General features: G+C 42.6%; 1 protein-coding gene across 7 annotated transcripts in view; it reads right to left on the reverse strand.

The window, feature by feature from the left end:
• Positions 1–14,634, reverse strand: part of Acaca (acetyl-CoA carboxylase alpha) — a 301,033-nt gene that overhangs the window by 7,441 nt on the left and 278,958 nt on the right. For 6 of the 7 annotated variants that reach the window (XM_087191888.1, XM_087191890.1, XM_087191887.1 and 3 more), the window contains 3 exons: positions 9,608–9,762; positions 8,530–8,700; positions 841–977 (listed from right to left, as the gene is read on the reverse strand). In XM_087191888.1, coding sequence (XP_087048014.1) covers positions 841–977; positions 8,530–8,700; positions 9,608–9,762 — 463 coding nt within the window. Of the gene's footprint in view, positions 1–840; positions 978–8,529; positions 8,701–9,607; positions 9,763–14,634 lie in introns of those variants that run through there. The other variant, XM_087191892.1, reaches the window with a different exon arrangement.

Here is a 14,634-nt window from a genome sequence, read left to right on the forward strand (position 1 = left end):
ATGAGCAATGTTCTATAAATTGTTTTTTTGTGATGCTGGGGTAATTGAACCCTGTGGCCTTCTTTATGTTAGATAAGGGGTCTACCACTGAGCTATACTCTCAAGTAGATTGTTTGTTTATTTATTTATTTATTTTTAAGACAGGGTTTTGCTTTGTAGTTCAGGCTGGCCCTGACCTCACTATATAGCCCAGGCTGGCCTTGAATTTGCAGTGATCCTCCTACCTCAGCCTCCCAAGTGCTGGGATTAACAGGTGTGTGCCACCATGCCCAGATTCAGGTAGACTGTAGATAAAAGCTTTTAGTCAATGTTCAATATACTGAAGTTGATTATCTTTCTATGGCTATATATGAGAATATGCCTTTTCTTAGTGAGCATAGAAATGATAAAGCAAACAGGGTAAAATGTAAATAGGTAAATCTAGGTACAGATATATAGTGGTGTTCTTTGTACTGTTTTTGGGTTGGTAACTTCTCCATAAGTGAAATATTTCCAAATAGTATTATTAAAAACACCCCAGCCATGCTCCTAGAAAGCTACCACACAATCAGCTTTCCTCCCTCTCAGAACTGTTCATCTGGTTTGAGCATCTATATTCAGAACTAATAAGTAGGCACTGTGAGCTAAATCTTCATCAAGCTGAGATGACTAAGTACCCAGTAGCGAAGAAATAATTGTGCCCCGGGGCTATATTTGTATCTATATGTCAACTACAGCAGTCTCAGACAGCAAGAGACCATGGAGATGGGGGGCATCATCTTATGATCTCTTCTGAACTTTTTATTTCAAAGAAATGAGCTCCACTAGCCTAGAGGAGTCCCCTCCTGCTGCTGGTCTCACCTGCGGATCTGCTTGAGGACGTAGTCTCTGCTGATGTATTTGATGTTCTCCTCGACTACTGAGCGAACACCATCTTCCTCTGTCAGCTGCTTTTCCAGCCACTCCACCAGATCTTTATTATTGTCCCAAACGTAGGCCTGCAAACAGATGACTCTGGGTCAGACACCAGGGGTCAGGCCAGGCCTGGACACTTAACTACTCTGGATCTGGAATGTTCACTCCTAAAGCTTTTTCATTTAAAGACACTGTTTCCAAACTTCCTCTCTTGTTGGTGTTGGAGGAGGAGGAGACAGGCCCTCCCCTCATCTTCCTCCCTGCCTTCTGAGCTGCCCAGATGCATATTCAGAGCCTCCACCTGGGCTCTCCTAGGGTATCAGTTTTCATACTGGACTCTGTCCTCTTAGACCCATTTCACAAAGGCTAAAAGAGTTTAGTAACCTGACAAGTTTGAGACAAACAGGTAAGAGCCTACATTACTTAGTAAAGTATGCCTCAGAGGGAAGGGCTTTTTATGTGTATTTGCTTTCAGAGGAATTGAGAGATCATTTCCAAAGTGTGAGTCTCCAGGCCCAACAAGGCCTTGAACTGTGCTGTGGGCCAGGCTGTGGCAGCTTTCTGTGGTCAAGCTAACCCTAAGCTTTTAGTGAGATACAGAGGGGAATGATGTGAGGCAAGCCTCGCTGCTACCACAGAACACCAGGGCAGAAACCTACCTTGTATTATTAGCTATGTGGGTATGCAAAAGGGCTACAGAGTCTACAACCCTGGAGGCCTCATACCTCTTGCCTCCTGTTTTTCAAGATCATTTAACTGAGTATTTCCTAGGTAGCTGACTACATAATAATTCAGGAGTGTGTTAGAAGCCTAATAGCCTTCTCCTTGCTCTCTTCTCCTCTCATTTTCTTTACAAATCATTTAGGAATCATTTTGTTAATGGTTTCCGGAAAACCAAGTACCACCATTAGGGCTCATTCATATTTATGTCATTTTGTTTGGGTAATTAAACACAAAGCTCGTCATTTAAAGGTGTGCTATCCTTCTCTGTTATCACTAACGAAGTCAGAGTCAGAATGACAATGAGTTTGGTGCTGTAATTTAATAGGTGGGTTCACTGGGAACTCTGAGGCTTGCAGTGTGGTTACAGGAAACCCAGATACAGGCAATGGCACAAAAGCCACAGCTGCAGCTACAGGGCCTGCAAAGGCACAGACGCAATGTTCTCACATTATCTCAGAGTCTTCCCAAAGTGAGGAACTGGGTACAGGGCTGTTTTCCAACCTAGTTCATTCCTTGGAAAATACGGTTTCTTTTCAGACTCTCACTTCCCACCCGTCTTAGCTGGTCAGTTAGCTGTAACTGGTTATTTGCTTTGTGTAATTTCACTGACTTCCACATTTCTGAAACCCTTATGGAGCCCTTTACTTGTGAAGGGTGCTATGCCCAAGACTAACATCCCAAGGGCTCAAGGGCAGGAAGATGCTTTTGCTCCTAGGAAGTGCCTCCTGTTGACAAGGAGGACGGAAGCAGCACTGTTTTTCCTGTTCAATATGTGGTGGTCCTAACTCACTCATTCGGTCCAGTTTATGGATATACCTGGACACAAGACATTTTAATTTCTATCTCCATCACTTCTCCATGGTTTGAGAACTTACACCTTCCCCAATTTAGGAAGATCTGGAGAGAGGGAAAAAATAATAAAACAATGTTTCTTGTGTGTCAGAATGCAAAAGAAAAAAAAAACCCAACTAGATTTACACAAGAATCCCAAAGCCTTTAGGAGAATATTTAATACTCTTATTAATCATTTTTAATCCGTTTGCTTTTAATTAAGAAACAGCATGATGCTTTCCTATCAACATATGCCAGGGAGCAGATTAATTGTGGCTTAAGATAACTCTCCTTGATTGGTGTAATGTATTAGCTAACGAGATGCCTGCTTCTAACTACGTTCAGATACTACACTGGAAAGCCAGCTACCCTCTAGAGAAAACTCTTCTTCCTTCCCCTCCTGCAGCCACAAAGTATGCTACGTGTTTAAATTAAACATTTAAAAAATATCCCAGACAAGATTAGAGCAACACATTCCAAGTTTGATAGCTGCTTGAAAATATGGGCTCTCTACATAAAAGATCTGCTATTTACTCAAAGCAAAACTTGATGGCAGCCACCAAGCCCAAACCCAATCAAGTGTTGATCGAAGCCCAGAGCACATGAAAGGGATCAAGTCCTAATCAACTGCATTTTTAGCAAAAGTAAATAAACGTATGCACCCACAGTGCCCCTGGTTCTTCCCAACAGATCTAGGAGGGGTGAATAATACTGTTGTGAGTTGATTTGTTCTACCTGGGAAAAGCAAGTTGCCTGCCACCCTTAGAACGGTTGTTAAGACTCATCATTCCAGCCATCCACAAGGACAGGCCAACTCTGTTCCCAGGAAAAGAGCCATTATCATTTTCTTCCTTAGATTTATGAAAATGTGGTGATGAGTGCCAGTATTCCAATGTGGATTTTATTTATTTTTTGTTTTCTGAGATAGGGTCTCACTATGTAGTTCAGGTTGGCCTTGAACTCATTATGTAGCCTGGGCTGGCCTTAAACTCATGGGAGTCCTCCTGCCTCTGCCTCCGAGTGCTGGGATTATAGGCGTGTGCCACCACACCTAGCATCCAATGTGGATTTTAAAGAAGTATGAGTGCTAGGCTCACCTTGTGACAGGCCTGGGCCTGTCACCTGCACGACACTCATCCCAACCAGAGCCCCAGATACTGGCACTCTGCCACTGAGCATACCCCCAGACCTTTTAATTTTTTTATTTTGAGACAATTCCCCAGGCTGGCCTTGAACTAGCAATCCTCCTGTCTCAGCTTCCTAAGTAGCTGGGATTATGGGTATGCACCACAGTACCTGGCCTTCAACAGACACTTTATACCAATAAAATATCAATAATTAAACACCACAACACACAGTCTGCCCTACCATATGTTTTCTTTCTTTCTTTGGTACCAGGAATTGAACTCAGGACCTTGTGCTTACAAAGCAGGCAGTGGCACCACTGAGTTAAATCCCTGGCCCACCATGTTTTCAATAGACATTTTCTCTCTGCATCAACGGATAAATATCTCAGGTACCACTTGGCCTCACTAACTGTATGCAGTAATTAGTCTATCTTACAAAATCGAAATGAGCTGTTGGAAAAGTTTTATTACTTGCCAGATGTAGTGGCGCATGCCTGTAATTTCAGTGCTCTTGTCTGTTTGTTTTGTTTTTTGGTACTGGGGATCGATAATCTCAGTGCTCTTGAGAGGCTGAGGCAGGAGGAAAACAAATTCAAGCCCAGCCTGGGCAACTTGGAGAGACCCTGTCTCAAAATAAAAAATAAAAAGGAGCTGGGGATTCAATCCCTGGTACCAAAAAAAAAAAAAAAAAAAAAAGGAGCTGGGGATATAGCTCAGTGTGAAGACCCTGGGTTCAATCCTTAGTGCCACCAAAAAAAAAAAAAGTTTTATTACTAACATAGCAGAAAGCTGTTAAGCTCTCCTTGGGCAAAGATACAGCAGAGCCAGGTAGTAACCAGGGCACAACTCATCCCTGCTGTGAGCCCTGATTACCCTTCCCTACAAATAACACACCTTGTGACCTGTCTGGGGAGGTTCCTGCCAGTTCTGACTTTGAGTTCAAGAGCAGCCTAGTCCAGTGAGGTAAGGGTGGGATGACACACACATCCTGTAATAAATGCATATTTCAGGAAGGTGTTTTCAATACACTGTATTACACTTACAAGGCTAAGACTTACTGAACAGAAGCTTTGGAAGCAGTGTGATTTTTTTTCAGAGGATTTGGAATAAAACAGCAAAAGGCTATATAAACCTTAGTGGTTTTGGAACCCCATTTCCTGGAAGCCACCCCACCTCAGTCCCAGGCCAACAGTAAGGTAGAGCAATGCTTTCCAAGTTCTGTCTTCCCTCCTCCTTCCCTGGCCCTATATAAGAAGTTTGGTGCATGAGACTTGGCTGCGGGTAGTAGCTTGAGGCCAGTGGAGATCAAGTGACTCCATCAGTGGTGCTTTTTCTTCTATTATTCTCACAAGGACCTCCAATGGAACATTCATTCCATTGGGGAAAGTGAGTAGTTGGCATCTGGACACTAAGAATGCATTATGGCACCAGGCTGTGGGAACATTAGAATAAGCCATATCAAATATTCACTGAATGTCTCCAGTGCTCAGGAGCCAACCTCCTGCCCATCATGAAGTCACATACCTTCAACTCTTAGTCTATGTTGTTATTTTTAAATTTCTAACATGGTGGGGCCGGGGATTTAGCTCAGTGATTTCGCCGCCTGCTGCGCAAGTGCAAGGACCGGAGTTCGATCTCCGGTACCAAAAAAAAAAAAAAAAATTTTCTAACATGGTGTACTGAGGGAACTGCTCCACATTTACATAGTGTTATCGAAACTCACTGAATCCTGTAACATTATAAACATCACTCCCATTTTACATATGGAGAAATGGAGACACAAATAACATGCCCAGATCTTAGTAAATGGCAAAACTATGGTCCCAAAAGTTAATCCACATTCTTCTCATTGTTCCATGCAGAATCCTAATCTCAATTTCTACTACTGGGGTCGGGAGGGAGGTGAAGATCAATGAGCCTGTTTAAAAAAACCATGTCTCAAATTGTGAAGCTAAGAATCAAGACAGAAAACATGCTCATGATACAAATGTGTGCCATGTTCTTATGATCCAATTTAAACTACAATTCTTGTTATATTTTTCAGGCAGCTATAATGATGCTTTGCTTCTGCCTGCAGTGAAACTATGACCCATAAACCCTACTATTTCCTACAGTAGGACCATCCCAGTGGATTCAAACAGAAATTCTGTAACTCATGTTAACAGATACTTCTGAAGGAAACAGAAGAATTATATTCCTCAATTATATAACATTCCAGGGTCAATTTCTGTCCTAGAATCTCTTTTTTTCAGGAATAAAACTAAAAAAAAACAAATAAAAAAAAGAACAAAATAAGATTAAAAAAACCAAAAAACACAGCATGGCTGGTAGAGGCTTAACACTACATGGCTTTCCCTACCAGTAACCACAGTAAGGATTAGAGGGTCATTTCTTGGTGGGAAGGCAGGGTCTAGACTCTGCCAGTCTTTGCACTTGAGTTTCAAAGCATACAACATCTGTCATTTTTTGAAGAACAATAACAAAAAAGGTGGTTTTAAGCCATTTCCTAACACCAAGCAGTTCCACATCAGCCCTTCAGAGGCAGCACAGACAGCTTCTGAACACTGCTACACTCTTCTCTCAAGGACACTACAGATTTTATCACCTCCCATTCCACCCCACTAAACTAGGTTCTGCTGAGCCTGCAGAATTTGGAAGGTTTCAAAGCCACATGCCCTGACTTCATAGATCTTCCATCCTTACTTCCTCTGTGTGCCCTGGGATGAAAAGTTGATGAGAACGCTGTCTTCTGAACACAGAGGCAAGGCAAATAGTCCCAATTCTTGTACATAGCTGGTCCCCAGTGCTTGGGCAGCCTCTTCCTGAACTATGGGGCTGGGGCTGTCTTCTGTATTTGAGTTCTAGCCAGAAGCCTGTGCACATGCAGTCAACTGTTCTCCCCAGTGACAAGAGATAGCAATGACCTATTCAGATACACTGTCCCCTGGGAGCAGGATGCTAAGGAGCAAGTGAGGGACCTATCATTTCATGCTTGGAGAGAAGCTATTCCTTCCTCTCATCCTTTTGCCTACTGAGGCTATGCATGTCCATTAGTGACTAATGTGGTAGGAAGTGGTGCAGGCCTCTCCTGCCCCCCACCCCCTACTACGCACACATTCCCTTTACCTATCTGGCCACTGTTAACTGAAGAACAACCTCTTATTTTATACTTGCGTGACTTTCAATGCCAACTTCCACTAGAAGCTGCCAGTAGCCACTGACAAAACTGTCTCTCTCAATTATGATGCCACAGACTGACCTTAACCTGAACCAAATGTTAGAAAAGGCTGCACTCACCTGCTGCACATCTGAAATATTTATCCAAAGAAGCGTCTCAGTTGTGAAGAAATGGGCAGACTTAACAAAAAGGTGACTGTTAGAAGCATCCACTTCAGTGCCTTTAAAAATTTTTTTAATTTTTTTTTTTTTAGTGCCTTTAAAATTGATGGTGAATCTTGGGGTTTCTTGCTGAGAACTATTAGAGAAGCCAGGCAACACTTTCCTGGAAGAGGCTGGTGTGCCCCTCTTAATAGACCAGGACCCTACAAGCCACTGCCAGCCAGCCCTTTACCAGTATTCTAACCTGGCAGTCACTAAAGGATTTGATCAGAATGACAAATATATTTTCAACACATATAACCAATATTCTGACAAAATATACATAACATGTATGATTTAATCCATATATTAGCTATTAATAAGGTTAATTTCTTTTCTTTTGCCATGGTGGTGGGTACATGCCAGGCAAACACCCTGACACAGAACTACCTCCCTATCCACAACCTTCTTTTTCTTAAAAATGTGTAGAACTACGGGCCGGGGATGTAGCTCAGTGGTATCGCCACCTGCCTTGCAAGCATAAGGGCCCAAGTTTGATTCTCGGTACCAAAAAAAAAGTGTAGAACTAAAGGTTCCAGCTTTTTCTCCTAATCCTCCCATGTACTCTCTTGTGCAGTCCACTATGACAGGGCAATGCACATGCCCTTGCTACATCCACCTGTGAGGAAAGAGCACCAGGAACAGCACCTCAGTGAGGTCACTGCTGCAAGGCATGAACATTTTCCATGAGATCACCCTAAGATAGTTTCCTGCAAACAGGCTGGATATTTCCTTCCAGATGACTTGAAATTGGATCTTTAGTTGTTGTAGCATCTCCTGCCTACATTACTCCCACATCCTTAGCGTCCTGCTTCTACCTCCTTCAATTCTGTCTTCTGTAGCTCCCCAAGTGGTATTTTAAAAATGTATATAAAAAAATAGATATCAGAGCATGTCACTCTGCTGCTCAGAATCCTCAGTGGCCTCTTGTAGATCTCAGGACAAAGTTCAGACTCACCAACAGCTTACAAGGCCTTGTGTGATCAGGTCCCCTACCCCCACCTTCCTATCTGGCACCCAATCTCTGAGTCACAATGAAACGTGCAGTTCCTTGGAAGCACGCTCCTTTGGTTATCAGGTGTGGGATCATACTATTGCTTCTGCCTGGACTCTGTCCCACTTCCAGTCCAACCTTTCTTATGGTTCACTCTAACTTTGCTTTTAAGTCTCTACTGAGACAGCACTTCCTCCCAAAGTCTTCCCAGACCCTCCCACTTCTCTAACGTTGGGTGTTGGCTCTCAGACTACACTCTGTGCTGTCTTTAATGCAGGGCCTCTGACTCTTCTTGTCTCCCCACTGAGATGAATGGACAAAACAATACCTGCCTCTTTCACTACCATGTCCCCATGTCTTAGTACAGCGTCTGGTATAAGCATTCAAAATAGTTTGCTGAATGACTCACAAGCTGAAAACATGTCTGCCCACCTCTACTGACAAGATGTCATGTTACTGGAGTGTGTGTATGAGGAAGAAGGCTTAGGCTCCTAGGTCCCCTTTCCACTCAATGGAAAAGATGTCACTCAATGTAACCCTCAGGTAGGAATGAAGAGCACAGCATGAAGGTATCCCACCTACCTTCACTGTTCCTTCCACTTCCACAAACCAGCGCCTCAACATGGCCTGGATCTGGCCATCAGTCAGCTCAGGGTTAGCATTGTGGATTTTCTTCTTGACCAGGTCCTCCAGCAGGAGACGCCTCAGCCGCCAGTAGAAGAAGGTGCGGGATGTTTTCCAGTCCAGGATGTCCTACACATAGATTAAGAATAAATTTAGTTATACAAGCCCCAATCCCTGCTCAGCATTCAATCTAGAGGAATCCTACAGGCATAAAAACTTACTCCCTAGGGCCGGGGATTTAGCTCAGTGGTTTCGCCACCTGCTGCGCAAGCTCAAGGACCCAAGTTCGATCCCCAGCACCAAAAAAAAAAAAAAAACACCAAAAAAACCTTATTCCCTAGGTAAGAGCTGACAGTGAGTCTGGGCACCTACAGGGGGCTGGGTATGGTGGTGCACACCTGTAATCCCAGTACTTGGGAGGCTGAAGCAGGAGGATCACCACGAGTTTGAGGCCAGCCTGAACTACATAGTGAGACCTTGTCTCAAAAAAACAAAAACCACCGCCCTCAAAAAACAAAAACAAAAAAGTACCTATAGGGGTCTACTAGGACAGAACCATAGCCCACATGCTCTGCTGACTGTGTGTGTAGCCATGGGCCTGGCGAATGCTAACCCTGCCCATGACTAAGATGTTCTGAGGAAGAGACTGAATTCCCAAGTAGCCACAGATGGAAGAGCTGGTTTTGAGTAGATGGCTGAAACAACTTGCATGCAGAGCAAAGGTGAATCAGCTGCTCCTGGAGCCTTGAGACTCTCTGAGGATCACATGAGCAGCTGTTCCCAATGAAGGCTCACATGACTCATTTTACCACCAATGAAATGAAGCTTGTATCCTGGAGTCCAAGAGACCTAAATCATACATTGTTTTAGGATAATAATGGATATAGAAAAACGAAGTCTTGAAAAAGTTGGAAATGAATCTGCACAAGCTGTTTTAATCTGGCTCCAACAGCTCCCTGCCTGTAAGCCTATGTGCACGACGCACTCACTTGCAAGTCTCTGACAAGCCAGGAGAGGTAACAACCATTGTACTTACATTAATAACACCCTTCTCCTGCATCCGGCCTGGTGTGTCGTGCAAGTCAGCAAACTGCACGGCTACCTGATGGTAAATGGGAATTAGGAATTCCTCCCGCTCCTTCAGCTTGTTCTCCAGCTCCTTCCGCTCCACTGGGCTTAGCTCTGGGGTGCCTGCAATTAGATAGACCTGCCTGTCACACTCTGTGGTGACCAAGAATCTCTACATGGAGCAGCCACAGTCCTGGGAAGCTCAACACCACCCCACCCCCTTCACTCTGGAGCCTGACTCTCCATGGTCTTCACTACCTCTTTGCTGCATAACAGGAATCTACAAGATGCCAGTCCTGATCTTATTTTGTTTGCCACAGGGAACCCACATGTCCTTTTTTTCCCTGAGGAAGTCACAAGTTTGAAAGCGTGATGGCAGCTCTGCTTCCCAGGCTTCTCCTGACCAGTTACCATCACGTAGAGGCCTGCACCTCTTATCAGACTGCTAACAGCCAGGACCCTCCTTCCCCACAAGAGGCCAGGGCAGGCACACTAACACCATGCCCCTCCCCACTGACCAGGTTTAGAGGGGCCAGACCATTCCAATGTCGAATGTGTTCTCTTGTGTTCTGAGCACAAACCAGCAGCTCTAGTTTCTCCATGTCCACACGAGTTACCTGCCAAACTGGTAAGCACCTAATAACTCCTAAACTTGTAAGCTATAGTATCTCACAGCTTCTGATCTCAGGTTTGGATACTCTTAACCTCAAATTAGTAGAATCCAATCTAATTAGAGCCAGATCTATATGTCTCAAGTTAGCTTAGTAGATTATAGCCCCTGGTTTTCCAGCTGGCCTGCTACTGACAGCCAACCCTGACCAGAGTGACAAGACATTCTAGTTCTTGGGCTAAAAGAAGAGGAAGAGAAAAAAATAGTTCACAAGCCCTATTTGGATCATTGAGCATATAAATACATAGTACCCTCACTTAACAGAAAGGACACTTTAGAATTCCTTATAGCAAGGAGGGCCTCCTCTCCCAATCAATAGTGTCCTAGTACAGGTGTTGCTATGTTGTGTTTTTCTTCCTAATTACTTTCAGAATGGGATCTGCAATCAATACGGAAAATTTAGCTGCCTGCCTAGTAAGGAGTAAGTCTAGCTGAAAGAGCAATAAGTGACAGCCCCTGGTGTTGGGGACAACCTGAAGTTCTTTGTCACCAAACCTGACAAATACAGGAGCACAAGTGATGGGATAGAGAAGAGAAAGGTCTATTTCAAGCGTGCCTGTCTGGGAACAGGCCTTGTTTTTTTATGCCACTATGAATCATATGCCATAAATAGCCTTGGGCTGCTGAGTGAGCTATATTACATAAACACATGTTAACAGAACAGGGACATAACTATTATAGCTAGTTTCATTTTTATGAGTTTTTTTGGATACCCAATTCCACCTTTTTTTCTTTAAACTCATCTCTATTTTATAAGTGTGGTGAAGAGTGCTAATGAACATCTTTTCTTGGGCTGTCACACAGAGGGCAATCACTGACCTGCTGCCTTAGGCTCCTGATGCCTCAGCAGCCTTCTTTCCAAAACAGGTGAACAACATGATCACACTGGGCCTCATATCAGGGGTGACACCATGGCCCTTGTATTCTACTATGGCCCTGCCTGGAGACCTAATGGGAGGAGGGCTGTCAGGTATCTTCTGGCATGAGACTTTCTTAGATAGCATGTCCTTGATACAGAAGCTAATGCTCTTCCTTCACCACTGAAAGGAACCAAGCAAGACTTTGTAGAAAACATTTGATTCCAACACTGTAGATAGAGGGACTATAAGATGAGTGTGGGAACATGCAACAGAAATCAAGGAAACAGTTGGTGGGGACATGTTAGAAGGTGTCTGAATGTGTTCCGACTGGCCAAATCTGAAACAACTTGAGCACCAAAACAAATTACTTATTAGAATATTTATGGAATAAAATAAGAATCTATCTTGATATAAATAATAGGGGAGAAGAGAAGAGGAAAGCTCTCCTCACAGCAGAAAGAAAATTACTATTTTATAACCATCATATTAACTGATTCTGCCAAGAATCATCAATGGATGTTAAAACTAGTGGGTGAGTCTGATGAGGAACAGAATATTACAGTCTTAAAAGTATCTCTTTACAAATCAATTAATTACAAAGGGGAACAGGGCAACTTTATAGTGGATTAACCTAGTAAACAAAACCTTAAACAAGTAATGAAAGTTACCATCCCTGGAATAGGACTGGCATCATGTGCTTCCTGGTGTGAGGTGCCAAGGACAGAACAACACTCCTGCAATATCCTTGCCAAACACACAAGATCTGAATCTAACCATGGGGAAATGTAAAACAAATGTAAACTGAGGAATATGCTACAAAAGCAGCCTGTACTCTTCAAAAAAAGACCATGAGAGACAAAGGCTGAAGAATTATCCCAGATTTAAGGAGACTAAAAATACATGACAATGAATTGCAATGTGTGGTTTGGGATTAGATTTTAGGTCCAAAGAGAAAAAAGAAAAAGCTATGAAGGCCATTACTGGGACAATGGTAAAATTGTAATATGAATCGTGCATTAGACAATGGTATTACATCAATGCATATAGTTCCTGATTTTGATAAATGTATGGTGGTTATATGAGAGAAAGTCTATGTTCTTAAAAACACATGAAATCATGAAATATTTATGGATAAAGGAGTATGCTATCTACAGATTACTCTAATAGTTCAAAGAAAATTTGTATGGGCATTAAGTGAGCAAGAATAAACATACAAAAAAAAAAAAAGAATGAGCATACACAAATAGTGAAGCAAATGAACAGAATGTTAACAGTAGGTGAATTTAAAAAAAAACCATCAGCAGTTCTTTGTAGTATTCTTGTAACTTCTCTGTGAAATTATCAAATAAAATTAGCCAAACTAAAAGCTTTTCTTGGTTATCTAACACATATAATCAATAATCAAAAGTAGTATTTTTGAACTTATTTTTAAAATTATATACTAATTTTAAAATTTTTAATTTTTTTTTTGGTACTGGGGATGGAACTCAGGACCTTGTGTTTGCTAACCAGGCGGTGGCACCACTGAGCTAAATCCCTGGCCCTAGTTTTTGTTGGTTTTTTTTGGTACCGGGGATCAAACTTGGGTCCTGCTGGTTGCATAGCAGGCAGTGAAACCACTGAGCTAAATTCGGGGCCCTAATTTTTGTTTTTTTGAGACAGGGTCTTGCTATGTAGTTCAGGCTGGCCTTGAACTCACTAAGTAGCCTAGACTGATCTTGAACACACAGGTGATCCTGCCTCAGCCTCCTGAGTGCTGGGATTATAGGCTTGCATCACCACACCTGGCTTCAAAGCTAGTATTCAGACCTGGATGCCATTCTATGTGCTTTAAATCTCTTAACTCATTTAATCTTCAAAACAACCTTATGAGGTTGGTATTCTTATTATTTCTACCTCATAGCTGAGGAATCTGAGGCACTGAGAATTTACAAAACTTGTCAAGGTCACAAAACAAGACAATAACAAAGAGAGTTTGTTCCCTGAAGTTTTTAAACACTGTGTTATGTTTCTTCTTGCTTAGTAGGGGCAGTAGGTATCCCTTTCATTTCTGAAAAGGGCAAGTGATGATGGCAGATTCCTGGCTGACAGAGCTGAAGTTCCATTGTAGTCCCATTCCATAACTAAGACCAGGCCAATGTCTCCAATGATTCCTACCCCTTCTGTAGGTGAGATGTGATTTTGATAGCTAAGATTTAAGAGTAACTTCTTCTTACTGCGAGATCAAGAACTAATATGACAGCCATTTCAACAGTCTCTCTCTGGTTGAACAACCAACATCACACTTGAATGCACATATACATATATGTGGACCACATTTTTTTTTTTTTTTGGTACCGGGGATTGAACTCAGGTCCTTGTGCTTTCGAGGCAGGCAGCGGAACCACTGAGCTAAATCCCCAGCTCTTGTGGACCACATATAACACACCATTTATAGCATTTACTGTATGTCAGGCACTGCACTCAAATCTTTCAGGATCACACAGCTCATTAGTCACCATGCACAATTCAGAGATAGGTCTGGCCAACTGTTAATACTGCTGCCAGGCCAACTATCTCAAAGTTACTGAGTGCTTTCCAAGTTGCTTCACAGACATTATCTCTGATCCTAGTAAGAACCTAACCTTACAGGCAAGGTATCTATTTTATAAACAAGAAAGCAGAGACTCTGAAATGTCAAGCAACTTTCCCAATGGTATCTAGCTCTTAAGTAGCAAAGTCAGGATTTACACTTGGATCTAGCTGCCTTCAAAGCCTGTGTCCTTTCTCATTAAATGGTGTGGTAGGTGGTCAAAGCAGTTATCCCTATAGTAACCACAGAAGGGAGACCTGCTGGAGAGTTGGTTTTGATAGCAAGGGATTAAGAGCAAGGTTGGCATAGGGTGCAGAAGGAGGATATAAGGGCTGAGGAAGAGCTTCTGAAATAAGTCTTTGGCTTGACCATGTTGGAGGGACAGAGGAGGCTGGTTCCTGAACTAACAAAGGTCTCACCTACCCAGTCAAGCTCTTTTAGAGCTTTGAAAGAATAACACTTATAATGCTCTGGCCCTCCTGAGGCTAGGAAGTTCACAGAGCCTTCCCCCAAAGACCACTGTGTTTGATTTCTTCAGTGATGTCTCTGATCACAGTTAAAGACCCATGTCAAAAAAGGCAGCCTAGCAAAGGAAAGACAGAAGCCAAAAATGTGTTTCAAAATGCACAGAAAAAAGCCATGTGTACTTTACTTTAGGGAAAAACTGGTTTTTAAATTTTTATTTTCTAAAAATAAAAGGCTGCTCTTAAGCTAGTCATACCCGTGTGTTGCACATGGAAGGCCCTTCTCTTCTTGTACAGCAAAGCAGCCAGCCCCAGTAATGATTTAGGGGAGATTAACAAATATGTCAATGTCTATTTTCTGCTTAATTTAAAAGCAGCATCTATAAAGATTTTTGACTTCTGAACCCTGTTCTCCTGAAAGAAAGAAGG

Source organism: Heterocephalus glaber, unplaced genomic scaffold (genome assembly GCF_053883595.1).
Source record: "Heterocephalus glaber isolate CG9 unplaced genomic scaffold, H.glaber_assembly_v1.0 deba00001564, whole genome shotgun sequence".
Taxonomy (NCBI): Eukaryota; Metazoa; Chordata; class Mammalia; order Rodentia; family Bathyergidae; genus Heterocephalus; species Heterocephalus glaber.